The sequence below is a fragment of the Spinacia oleracea genome, chromosome 1 (genome assembly GCF_020520425.1).
Source record: "Spinacia oleracea cultivar Varoflay chromosome 1, BTI_SOV_V1, whole genome shotgun sequence".
Taxonomy (NCBI): Eukaryota; Viridiplantae; Streptophyta; class Magnoliopsida; order Caryophyllales; family Amaranthaceae; genus Spinacia; species Spinacia oleracea.
In genome coordinates, this window is record NC_079487.1 from 5,675,935 (window position 1) to 5,690,584 (window position 14,650).

The 14,650-nt window shown below is 39.8% G+C and overlaps 1 protein-coding gene across 1 annotated transcript; it reads right to left on the reverse strand.

The window, feature by feature from the left end:
- Window positions 1-3,008: 3,008 nt before the first annotated feature.
- LOC110794209 (uncharacterized) lies at window positions 3,009-5,361 on the reverse strand. Its single transcript, XM_056831321.1, has 3 exons — window positions 3,752-5,361; window positions 3,354-3,687; window positions 3,009-3,284 (listed from the first exon to the last, which is right to left on the reverse strand). The coding sequence occupies exons 1-3, from the start codon at window positions 5,359-5,361 to the stop codon at window positions 3,009-3,011; spliced, it is 2,220 nt and encodes a 739-aa protein (XP_056687299.1).
- Window positions 5,362-14,650: the final 9,289 nt, after the last annotated feature.

Genomic DNA, 14,650 nt, shown 5'->3' on the forward strand with positions numbered 1-14,650 from the left:
GCTACCTACCCATGTCTCATGGAATAACTCTAAGCAAGACTCAGTGCCCAAAAACACTTGATGAGCGTAGACGAATGAATGGGATTCTGTATGCATCATTGATTGGTTCAATAATGTATGCTATGATATGTATGCGCCCGGATGTTGCGTACGCACTCAGTGCTACGAGCAGATACCAGTCAGACCCAGGAGAGGCACATTGGACTGCTGCCAAGAATATTCTGAAGTACCTGAAAAGGCACAAAGATGACTTCCTGGTCTATGGTGGAGATGATGAATTAATTGTTAAAGGATATACGGACGCAAGTTTCCAAACCGAAAAAGATGATTTCAGATCACAGTCTGGGTTTGTCTTCTGCCTCAATGGAGGTGCAGCAAGCTGGAAAAGTGCTAAGCAAAGCACCATTGCGGATTCTACAACTGAAGCGGAGTACATTGCTGCACATGAAGCAGCAAAGGAAACTATATGGCTAAGGAAGTTCATAGGTGAACTTGGTGTAGTCCCCTCCATTAAAGGACCAATAGCCCTGTATTGTGATAATAACGGAGCTATTGCACAGGCAAAGGAGCCTAGACACCACCAAAGAGTCAAGCATGTACTTCGTAGATTTCACCTTCTACGAGAGTTTGTTGAAAGAAAAGAAGTCGAGATAAGCAAGATAGGAACTGATGACAACATATCAGATCCATTGACTAAACCTCTGCCGCAGGCGAAGCACAACTCGCACACTGCAGCTATGGGAATCAAGCATATTGGAGAATGGCTTTGATGTCCTTATTTAATGTTTTAAAGTTTTAGAGTTTAAATATTTGTAAAACATTATTGGTTAATCATTCACAATAAAAGAATAGAATTCATTTTTCCATTTAATTTGTGGTTTATTAAATGATGAGTCCCTTCAATTTGACGATATATTCAAGATAGATTGTCAGGACCAGTCCTGTGACTAAGAAATGTCTATCCAGTGAACTTGAATGTCAAAGGTTGAAAATGGTCCCTGGTCGGAGTTTTCTATAAAATTGGACGCATAGAAAACGTTAGACGACTAGAATGCAAGATGACTAGTAGTTATGTTTCTTGAACTATGTGGACATGGCAATGTCATAATCATTTGCATAGATACTTACTTTGGGAAGACTAGTATCGGACAGACCTATGAAACTTTACTGTAAGAGATGAAAATCTGTCATAAGTAAATTTCATTAAAATTATTAGACACTAAATCCTCAAAACCTGAGTGATTTGAGATTACTTGTTTGAGAACTGGTTACTTTGACGTTGACCAACCGTCGCACCGTAAAAGGAGGCTATAAAGGCAACGCTCAGGTAATCACCTATCAAACGAAGTATAATCTCAAGATCGCAAGATTGGGATTGTCCTCCCATAAATCGGGATGAGATGCTTAAAAGTTGTACAAGGCCACTCGGAGAGCTAGAAACTGTGAAATGCATGGCCGTGCTCGGATGAATCATAGGCTATGATTATCTGTTTATTTGATCAGTTGAACTCTGAAACCGAGCAACACCTCTGGACATAATAAGGATGACAACTCTTACCTTATGTTCAAGAGCAACCATCGAGCGACAAAGGAATTAGGTAATGCACACTTGTCCCTAAGGACAAGTGAGAAACTGAAGGAAATAATGCCCTTGGTCCAAGTATGCATATAATATTAAGTCTAATAAATGCGGTTCAGTATTAATTAACAAGTTCACAATTCAGTGAGATCAAGTGAGCTGAATGCCTAGCTAGAGGCCGCTTCAGTTCAAGTGGAATTAATGATATTAATCCACAGCTTACTCTTGACTGAACCCGTAGGGTCACACAAATAGTACGTAAACGGATCAAGTATTTAATGGCATTAAATACTCCATCTATGGATATTCGGAATCGACGGATCTTGGTTTCAGTGGGAGCTGAGATCGTCACAAGCAAGAAATGAATACTCCGGAAACGATGATATTGCCGGAAACGGACATATGGATCGTATCGGAAATATAAATATTATCCAAGTCGTAGATGTTGCCGGAAACGGAAACATGGTACGTATCGGAAAATATTATCGGAAATGGAAATATTGTCGGAATCGGAAATATTGCCGGAAACGGAAATATTGTCAGAATCGGAAATATTATCGGAATCGGAAAATAATTCCGGAAACGGAAATATTAAATATTTGTTCGAAACGGAAATTAATTCCGGGATCGGAAATATTAAATATTGTTCGTATCGGAAATAAATTCCGAAACCAGGAATTTAATCGGAAGCATATCGTACGAATAAGCATCGGACGAGGCCTGCTAGACGAAGGCCCAGCACGAAGCCGGGCCATCGCCCAGCAAACCAAACGCGCGCCACACGCCCAGCCAAGGCAGCGCCCAGGCCCACCGCAAGGCAGGCCCAGCGCGCGCCAAGGCCACGGCTGTGTGGGCCTTGTGGCGTGGGATGCTGCTCGCACGCACGCGCATGGGCGGCCCTCGTGGCTGCCGTGCGTGTGTGTGTTTGTGTTCATGCACGATTCCTAAAGCTATTAGGATTTGGTATATGATTAAATTCATATTCCTAAAAGGATAAATTAATTAATTAGAGTTCTTATAGGATTCTAAGTTTAATTAATTCGTATCCTAGTAGGATTCTAATTCCCTTTCCACACCTCTATAAATAAGAGCCTAGGGTCATAATTTATAGAAACAATTGAAGTATTCAAAGGGTAAGTTTTTGAAAGAAAAATTCATCCATATTCTTGCACTAACCTAGCCGAAAATCCTAAGCACCTTAAGGGCGATTCTAGTTGGTCTAACTTGAGGCGGATCCGGACGTACTGTGGACTATCTACGGAGGGACGACATTTGGAGTCCTAAAGACTTGTTCTTATTCGGTTCGGGCGCAGCTAGGGAGGGCACGCTACAAAGTGTATGCTCCTAAATTATGCTAAATGATTATGTGTAAATAATGTGTTTCCTGGCATTAAGGTTTTTTCACATGATTTATGTTTTGTCATATGTATCATAACCTATCAAGAGATCCAAAAACCCTTAATCTTTCAAATAAAGGTTCAGAATGAAACATAATCTCAGATGGAGTTTTCCAGTTTAAGACCTTTGAAGGCAGCTTGTTGATTAAGTGTGTAGCAGTCAGCCCACACTCCCCCCAGAATTTCTTAGGGAGACCAGAATGGAACCTTAAAGCTCTTGCAATTTCAAGTAAACTCCTATGTTTCCTTTCAACTCTACCATTCTGCTGAGGCACATATGGAGCACTCTTTTCATGCACAATCCCTTTCTGTGCAAATAAAGACTTGAAACTTTCTTTGACAATTTATGTACCATTGTCAGATCTGATCCTCTTAACCTTCTTGTCAAACTGAGTTTCAACCTTGGCCAAAAATTCAGAAATCACCTTTGCTACTTGCATTTTATTATGAAGAAGATAAGTCCAAGTTATTCTACTGTGATCATCCAACACATTTAGAAAATATGAAGCACCATCTAAACTTTTGACCTTATAAGATCCCCATAAATCCACATGAATCAACTCAAAGCATTCAGAAGCTCTATTATCATTACAAGAAAATGGAAATTTGTGTTGTTTTGCATTAAGACATACATCACAATTGTATTCAGCAAGTCCTTTACAAAACTCAGCATTCATATGTTTCATTTTTGACAAGGATGGGTGACCCAATCTGGCATGTAAAAGATAGATCCATCTTGGACTGTCCTATGCTAGTGGCAATCTTATTTGGAAACCTGATTCTATTTACATCAGTAACAACATCTGCAGTCACATCTGCCACTGCATTACAGTTTATTTCAATACTATTAGATCTTGTACTATATCCTCCTTGAGAAGTACTGCAATCTGTTTCCTTGACAAAATAGTAAAGACCTTCAGTTCTCTTTCCAGCACCAAGCAACTTGAAACTACAAGGGTCCTGGAAAGAATATCCATCACCAGTAAAGACAACATGAGCACCAGTTTGCTCAATTAATCTACCAACAGATAACAGGTTATGCCTAAAACCATGCACTAGCAACACATCAGTCAAGATCAGTTTGTCACTCAAAACTACATCTCCTATAGTGTTGACACTCATCTGAGTTCCATCTGGAAAACCTACCTTGATCACTTTGTGCAATTTTCTTTTATTGATTAACAAATCAGCATCATAAGTCATGTGATCACATGCTCCAGAGTCTACTATCCATAGGCATTCATCATCTAATTTGTTCACATTGCAGTTAAAAGAGTGAGATATTATACCTGCATAATTGGCATATGAGCAAGCATTACCACTTGATTCACCATTCTGTGTCTGTTTTCCTTTCATCACTTTCATGACTTCTTGACAAATAGTGTTCAGCATCTTACTGCTAACAGCTCCAGATTCAATCATTGTATCATCAAGAGGACTATCTCCCATATCAGCAGAATGTACATGTGCAACCAATCTACCTCCACCATACTGTGAGCCTTTTGATGCTTTTATAGAATTGTACCAGTCAGGATAGCCTATGAGCCTAAAACACTGATCAGCTGTATGACCTTTACCCTTACAATGTGAACACACCTTATTCATTTTTTCTTTCTTCAGATCTCTCCAATCTTTCTTCACTTGACTATTATTGAACCTCTGAAACTGTCCTCCCTTATGAGTTTGAGCAGCCATTGCACTGCTATTAATAGCACTACTTTCAGTAGCAGCAGGGTTGACTTCTTTTTGTTTTTGAATTTGCTGAGTGATTGAAAATACTCTGTTGATACTAGGCAATGGATCCATAGACAGAACATTTGTTACAGTTCCTTCAAAACCTCCATTCAATCCAAGCAAAAACTTCATCATCTTGTCCTCTTCTTCAAATTCAGAGACCTTCTTCAAGAACAGACAACTACAGCTTTTCATACCACCACACACACATGTAGGAAAAGCTCTTAAACTTTGCATTTCATCCCACTGATAAATCAGTGGTCCATTTGATTGACCAAACCTTTCATTCAATTCTTTCCACAGTTCTCCAGCATTATCAATATATCCAAAATCATCAGCCAAGTCATTGTTCATAGAACTCAAAATCCAGCTCACTACCATGAAATCAGCACGCTTCCATTTAAGATAATCTTTGTGATTCACAGCAGGTTTTTGAATTTCACCATTGATAAAAACTTCTTTATTCTTAGCTATTAATGCTCGTTTAACATTTCTACTCCAACGCATGAAATTCACACCATTGAAAACTACAGCTACCAATGAAGATGTAGGATTATCTGAATTTGCTACAAAATAGGGATCAAAAGTACCTCCATTATCATTATTTTGCTGAAAACTCTGATGATGATTGCTTGAATCTCCGAACATCATTGTAGTCTACTCTTCGAAGATCACTCCTAAACACAATCTCAATCTGAATCACAAGGTTTCGCGCAAGAAATTTCGCAATCGCAAGAAATTTCGCAACAAAATCTTCACTGATGCACACACTTTCAGTGTATGAAATCAAAAAAATTGAAGATGATCTTAACCTAAATCTCGAGCTTGAGATTCAGCTCTGATACCATATATAATTTGAGAGAGAGAAAATCAGATTTAGGAGAGTGAAGTTCTCATTAATCGATCAATAAATCAATCGAAGCTAAGAAGAAGAGTAAGAGAGTATTTATACAATGTATGAGTCAGCAATCTTCTAACAACTTTGCCAACTAACTAACTAACTTCTAACAAACGTTAAAGAATAAAATAAAATTATAACTTAATGATGTCATAAATCCTATATCCTTTCACATGAAGAATTGCAGACACAACTTCAGATCGTTAATTAATTTGTTAATTTGATTAAGGCTCTGTTTGTTAACTCATTTCAGTCGACTTAAATGATAAGTTGTCTGAAATTTTAGTAACCTTATCATTTCAGAGCTGTTTGGTAAACAAGGCAAACTAAATTTCAGGTGCTAAAATGGACTGAAATTGAGACGCTAGTTCAAGTAACGTCTGGAAATCTTTTTTTTACGCAACAACGAAGATTATTATTAAACTAAAAAGGTAGGTTTACATCAATATCGGGATTGACCCAAAAACTTGCGACCCGATAAAACCACAGTAAGAACAAACCCACCAAAAGCTCCCAGAAACTGTACAACAAACCCAACCAAAAAACCTCAATTGGCAAACCACTCATCATATTAGACATCCAAGCTGAGGAAACACCACACATTCCTACTGAATTTACCCTGTGCCAGATCTCGCACTTCCTTCATCCATGGACTGCACGCTACTTCCCACTCCCCTGCTGCTACCATGCACTGGAATAGTTGTTGTTACCGTTGTTGGAATGGTACCAAGAAGAATCGAAGTAGAAACCACCTCGCATTCACCATCCTCAACAGGAGGGGCTTCCAAATCAATAGGCATGCTGCTGCTGCTTATGGCACGCAACAACCTTCTCTTTTCTGCATCCTCCAACTTCTGCAAATCCCCCTCATAGGCAATGGCTACGAATGGAGGAGGGTTCAAAAACATCTTATGCCCTACCGCCATATCAAGCGCATAAGAAGCTAACTCATGAGCCACCTTGTTCTTCACCTTTGGAATGTGCTTGACTACAATCGCATGAAATCTGGCCATCAACTGAGCTACATCCACCAACACTGGTCGTAATTCATCATGATATGCTTCATTCGCAGCCTCAAGCATAGTAACTAAAACCTGGGCATCAGTTTCCAGTTCCAAGTTCTGAATGCCATAATCTGCTGCCATTATCAACCCTTCTCTAACCGCATATAATTCCGCAGCCAATGGTGTGATGGCATTGAATTTACTTGCAAAACCCATATACCATTTACCTGTGGCACCGCGGAAAACTCCACCACCTCCTGCTTCATTCCTCGCTTTCCAGCTACCATCCGTGTTGAGTTTCAAAAACTCATATGCTGGTGGTAACCAGATTAACTCGTCCTTACTCACCTGTTCCTTTCCTTTCCCCTGCAGTATCTTGTTAGTAGCCATTAAATCCACATAAAAAGCAGAGTATACCGAAAATGACTTTAACATTTTATGATCAAAAACAGCCCTATTTCGAGCCTTCCAAATATGCCATAAAGAAACACAGTAAATAACCGACCACACAGGCCCTTGAGCTAAATTAAACCTAACCCAATCCCTCCAATCCAGACTGAAAAAAGTTTGCAGCTTAATTTAATGATTAGGGAGTAAACGAGTAAAAATATAATTCCAGAGAATACTAGAATCCCCGCAATCCCTAAACAAGTGTAAATGAGTTTCATCTAAAAAGGTACAACGAAAACAAGTGGAAGAGATAACATTCAACCTCCAATGCAACCTCTCAGCTACCGGCCGGTAAGATTTCATGACAAGCATTCCATAAGAGCATTTTGTATTTAAAAGGTACCTTAATTCTCCAAATAGACTTCCACTTAAACTCATCTAGATTAGGAGGAGATCTAGCATTGCTATGAAGTAGAAGGAAATAAGCAGATTTTATCGAAAAAACTCCATTCTTGGTAGGCACCCATCTAATAAAATCCTCCACACTCGACCTATTAGCCAAAGGGACTGATCTAATCATGTCACAAATATCTGAGGGCAAAAAATGAGCAACCCTAGAGAAATCCCAATGGCCATTCCTAATAATATAACTCACCCTATAATGCGATATGCGATCAGGAATATCCTTATCTATCCATTTATATAAAGGCCCAGGACCCACCCAATGATGATACCAAAGAGATGTATCTTGTCTGTTACCTATACCAATGATAAGACCACTCTGCAATAAAGGGCGACCCTGAAGAATATCCCTCCACATCGGAGACTGGTGAGATCCCGAAATACAATCAAGAAAATTAGCCCGCCTAAGATACTTTTCTATAAAAAGACGAACCCAAATCTTGTCTGGACACGTTATCATTTTCTATCCTAGCTTCGCCATAAACGCCAAATTTCACTCTCTTAGCCTCTTAATTCCTAATCCACCCATATTGAGGGGTCTAGTAACATTATCCCAACTAGTACGGACCATGAATCTAGACCTATCCACCTTATTCCATAAAAATTTCCGACTTGCTTGCTCCAATTTGTTAATAATGGCACTAGGCAAAAGAGAAGTTTGCATATGGTAAAGAGGGTAAGTATTAAGAACAGATTTGATTAAGGTGCATCTTCCTGCCATATTTAACAAATTAGCTTGCCACCCTTTAATCCTATCTAAAGTCTTATCCAGTAAGCCCACAAAATTAGCGATTTTCAATTTATGAGGTCCGATATCCACCCCTAAATACTTACCAAACGAAGAGGTAATTTTCAAACCATGAGTATTAGCAATAGAACTACGAACAACGTGCGACATATGAGTAGGAAAAATTAAACTAGACTTTTGCATATTAATACGAAGACCTGATATATTCCCAAAATTGTTAAGCACATCAAGCATACTGTTCATATTCTGGGCAGAGGCAGTACCAAATAGGAAAACATCATCTGCATAAAACACGTGGGAGATCTTAACTGTTTTCGAAAGAGAAATGGGTTTCCAATTGCCTAGGTTAACCTCACTTTGAATGAGCATAGAAAGCCTATCTAGGCATAGCACAAAGATATATGAGGACAACGGATCACCTTGACGAATACCCCTAGACGGCAAAAAATCCCTAGTGATGGCCCCATTCCAAAGCACACTAATACGAGAAGTAGTAATACATGACATAATTAAATCAATTAAATGAGTGGGGAAATCAAAGCTAACTAAAGTGTCCCGAATGAAGCTCCACTCTAGGCTGTCATAGGCCTTGGTCAAATCAAGTTTAAGGGCCATCATTTTCCTGCCCTTTCTACTTTTATGAAAAACATGGGCCATTTCTTTAACTAGAATAATATTATCCTCAATTCCCCGTCCCTGAATAAAACTAGACTGGAACGGACTAATAATTCTATTCAAAATGGGTCTTATCCTACTGGTTATAATCTTAGTAATGAGCTTATAGATTGTGTTACATAACCCAATGGGCCTGAACTCTCTCATGGTCTCCGGGGCATCAACTTTGGGAATAAGAGTAATGAAAGATCGATTAATATATGAAGGAATGGCCGCATTAGTGAAACAAGAGGAACAGAAACGAAAAATGCTATCCCCCAACTCAGCCCAATACTTTTGAAAGAAAATGGGCTGGATGCCATCTGGGCCTGGGCTCTTTATTGGATCCATTAACTTCAGATTGTTCCAAACCTCCTCCTTCGACTCAGGTTGTATCAAACTTAGTCTTTCCTTATCCAGTAAAGTGTTGGCATTGGGATACATGACTCCTAAACTACTCTTGATCAAAGTGGTTTGGAACAGAGTCTCAAAGTAGGATACCGCTAATTCCTTCAAACTCTCTAAATCTTTGATCCAAGCACCCTCATTATTTTTTAAAGTTAGGATCTTCCCCCTACTCTTTCGAACTTTAGCAAGAATATGAAAATACTTGGTATTATAATCCCCATATTTCCTCCAATTTATGCCTGCCTTTTGCGCCCAAATCAATCTCTCCTTTTTAAAAATATCATTAAGTTGACTAAGAAGATCTTTTTCTAAACTAACCAAAAACTGACTATAACCCCTAGACAAGGCCAACTGAGTACCATTAAGACGAGCTATTAATCGCTTTTTTTGCAATCTTAAGTTGCCAAAAACATTACTATTCCAGTTAGGGATATTAGCCAAAAAACAATCTCTACCCTTAAGAAAATCAAAATCACATGTTGACCAATTATTTAAAAAGAAAACTTTAAAGTTCGGATGTTCCATCCAAACCTCCTTACAGCGAAAGGGAAAAGGACCGACTAACACATCATCATAAAGCGAAACAATAATAGGACAATGATCGGAATGAGTACGAGGTAAATGATGTACTTAGTATGCGGAAACGTATCAATCCATGGCGAGTTTGCAAGGGCCCTATCAAGCCTTTCCTTGATCAATCCCGCTCCATCTCGAGCATTGGTCCAAGTGTATGGGTTACCATGATAACCCAAATCAACCAATCCTGCCACATCCATGAAATTCTTCAAATCCGTACATTGCCCACTTCGAAAAGGGCGGCCCCCCATTTTTTCAGACTGCGACGTAACCTCATTCAAATCCCCTACCACCGACCAAGGAGTGTCCGGCGGAGGGAGAGTGCCAGCCATATTCCTCCGTAAAGCATGCCTCGGACCCGGAACACTTGGGGCATGAAGACCCGTTATTAGCACTTCCAGGTTGACATTTTGAAAATGAAATAACACATGGAACTGATTCAAATCTTCAGAAAAGAGGATCAAATCAATTGCATTCCTCCAAAAAAGCCAAATACCCCCCCCCCCTCTTATCAGTTGGCGAAATAACCTTAAACTGATGAAAACCCAACTGCAACATGACCTCTTGAGCACGATAATCATCACTTTTTGTCTCCAACAAAATAAAGATTGCTGGATGTTGAGATTCTATAATATTCCAAGCCGTCGGAATGAACCCGTCTCGTGACGCCCCTCGAACGTTCCACACACAAATCTTCATACCTAAATTCGGAACTGGACGCTGCAAAGTCACCCTTGGTTCATCCCCCGGCCCCGCATTCAGCGGGAGGAAGAATTCCTCCCAATCCCTCCAATGCTCGGAGAGACCCATCATTCCGAGATCCTCCAATCTTATCGGAGTTACATTAGTGAAAATCTTCAGAGGCTCCAACATTTGGCGATAGTATCTCCCCTGTATTTGCACCCCGACTACCTCTTGTTGTGTTTCGTAAAGCGCCATATGGAGTCCCGACTTTCCCATCTCTTGACCTTGTGTTTCGAACTGTAAGGGAACGATTGGTACTTCTTTTGGCAGCTCCCGACGAAAGTGACCCGTCATGTTGATCGGATTGAAACCCGGCTCCGTGCCCGGTGTCGGTGTTTTGCTGAAATTCTTTGGTATCTCCAGCCTTGGCCTTGGAATTGGACCCGTAAACAACTGCTCCTGTTTCTGCAAATTTTTTAACAACACACGAGCCTCCGAGCTCGGGCTGCTGATCCCCTTTCGCTTGTCCCTCTCCGTCGAGCATTATGGCATCGTTGATTCTGCTGGAAACAACTGCAGCAATTCCGGTTGAAACACTGAACTCGGTTCTCTGGTCACCTCTATCACATCCGTCCGAAAACCTCTGGTTTGAAACAATCTCGGTCCTCTCGGAATCCAAGTGCGACTTCCACGTCGCCAAACTCCTTGGTGGTCCTCATTCACTTGCATGCATGTGGATTTCGGCGGATGGTTGTTCGCCATTTAGTAAAATGGAGTGAGAAGAAGACAGAGAAGAGAGAGAAGAAGGAACAGAGGAAGAAGAAAGGTTTTGTGGGGGTTGGGAAAGAGTATTAACTTGGTTAACCGTGTTGGTTAAATGAACTGCGAGAGAGGATTGAATTGGTGCATCCATTGGTGAACGAACCACGTGTTGGTTGGATGGTGCCAAGTGGACGGCGACTCTTGACCTTCCATTCCCAGAATTGCTTGTTGAAGTAAGACAAATCGCCTCATCATTAGAAGAATTGGGGGAAGGAATTTGAATTGGTTTCGCATGCAAATTGCTTTTAGATTGTGTTCCTTCTCGAGGAAGATAAGGCGTAGTGGCTACATTTCTGATTACCACCCCTTTCTTGTACTCATTTATTCTCGAAATTGGCCCACCTTTGGCAAGGGTTTTAGATTTGGGCCTTGCTTTTCGACTAACTAAAGTCCAAGGCCCATACTCAGGCTCTATACCTTTGTTTAATTCTTTAGTCACAGCCAATGGGCTCACTGACCCAATGACACTATCATCCTCCGTTGCAACCATTTCATGATCCTTATTCAAGTCGTTGACTGGCGCCAAATCCATCTTCTCCTTGCCTTTCTCCCTGCTTTGAACAACCTTGGTGTGAACACAAACTTGCTGCAAATGACCTATTCTCCCACATGCAAAACACAACAAGGAGATGTTTTCATATTGGATGGCCTGTCATGCACCCCCAACCCACACCCTTGTGATTAAGGGTTTGGAAAACATTATTTTCACACATACTCGTGCATAGCGTCCTCTCATGATTTTGTCAGTTGCATAATCCACCCTAATTGGCGTTCCAACCACCTGAGTAATCGCAAACAGAGCTTCCTTATCATAATATTCAATGGGAAGCTCATCTATTCGTATCCAAACCGATGTAGTATCAAAGCCATGCTTTGATGGTCTAAAATTCGGCCTCCATGTTGAAATCATGAGATAATGATCTAGGATGAACCAAGGTCCACCAAACAGCGCCTTCTCATAATCATCTGTTTGTGTAAAATTGAAGAGATATACATCATGCCCCACATCAATGACCTCCAATGATCCCTTAATTCTCCACATGGCTCGTACCCTTGCTTCCATGAGGCTTGATTTAACACTTATACCCAAACATCTTCCCATCAAGGTTAGCCTCCATGGTGATCGCAACCTATCCAATGTAAGCTTATTAAACTTAACCGACAACTCTCCTTCTGGATTCAAATCTTCATCATCTTCCCAATCCCTTGAAGACGATACAATTTTCCTTGCTTCAGAAAACCATTGAGTTGAAGATGCTACAACTTCACGAAACGAAGGTGCCACCTGAATCACCGCTTTCACTCCAATCCCATGACCAGATTCATGCATAGGTATATCAGGCTGTTCCGATGGAGATGCTATTTCCATCACGTAACCGAAGAAACTAAATTAAAACGTCTGGAAATCAGTCCACAAATTTCAGCACTCTTTTCCATTTTTATCAAATTAATACGAGTAATAAAAAAAAGTGTGGTTGGTCGTAGGATCTCCATTCTCATCCTCAACTATGCAACTCCCTTGACTGCAATCCATCGTCATTCATCAACTCTCATATCAATTTCTCTAATCACAATCTATTCCTTTGTCCCTTGATCAACACTTAGAAATCCAATTTTGTTAATTCCTTCTTAAAAAGTTCCAGCAATTTAATCTGTTTTATGGCGATTTGTAAATGAAACTTAAGGTTTTTGACAAAAATCTTGACTAAATCAACGAACTTGAATCTCTAAAAGAAGGAAAATGATGGGTAATTGGTACTTGACTGTAGCAGAAAAATGGGGAGAGAGGGGAGGCGGAAGAAACAATGAAAGCAGGAACATGTAAACCAAAAAAAATATTAAAAAAAAAGGAGAAAGGAAGTATAGAAATATGAGTAACCCATCAGTCCATCACCCATCTATCATTCGTTAATATAATACCACTTTAGTATTTAAATAGTTCACTATGTATTATTATTTTATTTATGACGAGTAATAGAATAAAAAGAGTATATAAAATATAGAGTACAAATATTAACTAAAAATCAACAACTTAAGTAATAAGTTTTACCAAACAATTCATCTGATCAATTATCTTATTAGTTTTAGTACCTTATCAGTTTCAGTTACCACCTTATCAGTTTCAGGTAACTTATCAGTTTCAGGTTCATTTCAGTTAGTTTTGCCAAACAGAGCCTAACAAATCAAGACATTAATGTGAAACAGTAAGGGAGGTAAACGATGTCGAGTTGACTTGACTATTGTCCTGTTCGAGCGAGTCTTGATAAGAAATATTTGAGCTCGAGCTGGATTGTAATTAGTTATTAAAGAAATATTTGAGCTCGAGTTAAGTATGCATTTAGTTAAAAGAATATTTCAACTCGAGCAACGTATGCATCGAGTTAAAGAAATATCTAAGCTCGACCTAAGTATGCAATTAGTTAAAGAAATATTTGAGCTTGAGCCGAGTATGGAATTAGTTGAAGAAATATTTGAGAACGAGTTGAGTATGAAATTAGTTAAAGAAATTAGAAATATTTCATCTCGGGTAACGTATGTCTTATATATGTGTGCCTCGAATCCTCTTTGAAGGATGTTAGGTTGTTATAGTGGAAGAACTGACTTTAAATGGACATATCTCATGATCTAATCATTATATTGAGTTGATTCAAGTTGAAGGTGAAAGCTTGGTTCAATAGCTTTCCAACGCATGGTCATAAGCTCATTTTGAATGAGAAAAGAGAGAGTTATGACTATTTTACGAGAATTTGTCCTGAAGCAGAGGAGGTTCGGCCGAACCTATTTGAGTTCGACCAAACCTGCTGGAAGTTTGGGCGCCCTTTGATGGTTCGACCGAACCTGAAAAGAGTTAGTAGCTTGGAGATTTTGGAGGTTCGGCCAAACCTGCTGAAAGTTCGCCCGAACCCTTTGATGGTTCGACCGAACAAGAAAAGAATCAGTAACTTGGAGATTTTAGAGGTTCGGCCGAACATTGGGTTGGTTCGGCCAAACCTGACCTTGGTTCAGCCGAACCTTTTATAGGTTCGACCGAACCCTGCGGGTGAACTGTTTTCTTCTCCGCAAGCTTCAATCGACGTGGCCTTTTTTTGTCCCTTAGATTGTTTTGATGTCTAACACTATAAATACCAAATGTACGTAATGAGATTTCCATAATCAAGAGAGAGAAACACAAGTGAGGTTGAAACCCTAGATCTAAGCATACATAGATTTCTCTCTTCTTCACCTTTGAAATTTTCTCTTTGTAATCATTTTTCCATTGAAAAGAGTAATACAAACTCCAAACCCTCCCCCGTG

Bases quoted from the DNA above. Each gene is read 5' to 3' on its own strand.
- LOC110794209 (XM_056831321.1), bottom strand. From the start codon at position 5,361: ATGATGTTCGGAGATTCAAGCAATCATCATCAGAGTTTTCAGCAAAAT. The intron at 3,688-3,751 runs GTTTCCAAATAA...TTTACATGCCAG, and splicing joins ACTGATGTAAATAGAATCAG to ATTGGGTCACCCATCCTTGT. The intron at 3,285-3,353 runs GTTAAGAGGATC...TTATTTGCACAG, and splicing joins AAACTCAGTTTGACAAGAAG to AAAGGGATTGTGCATGAAAA.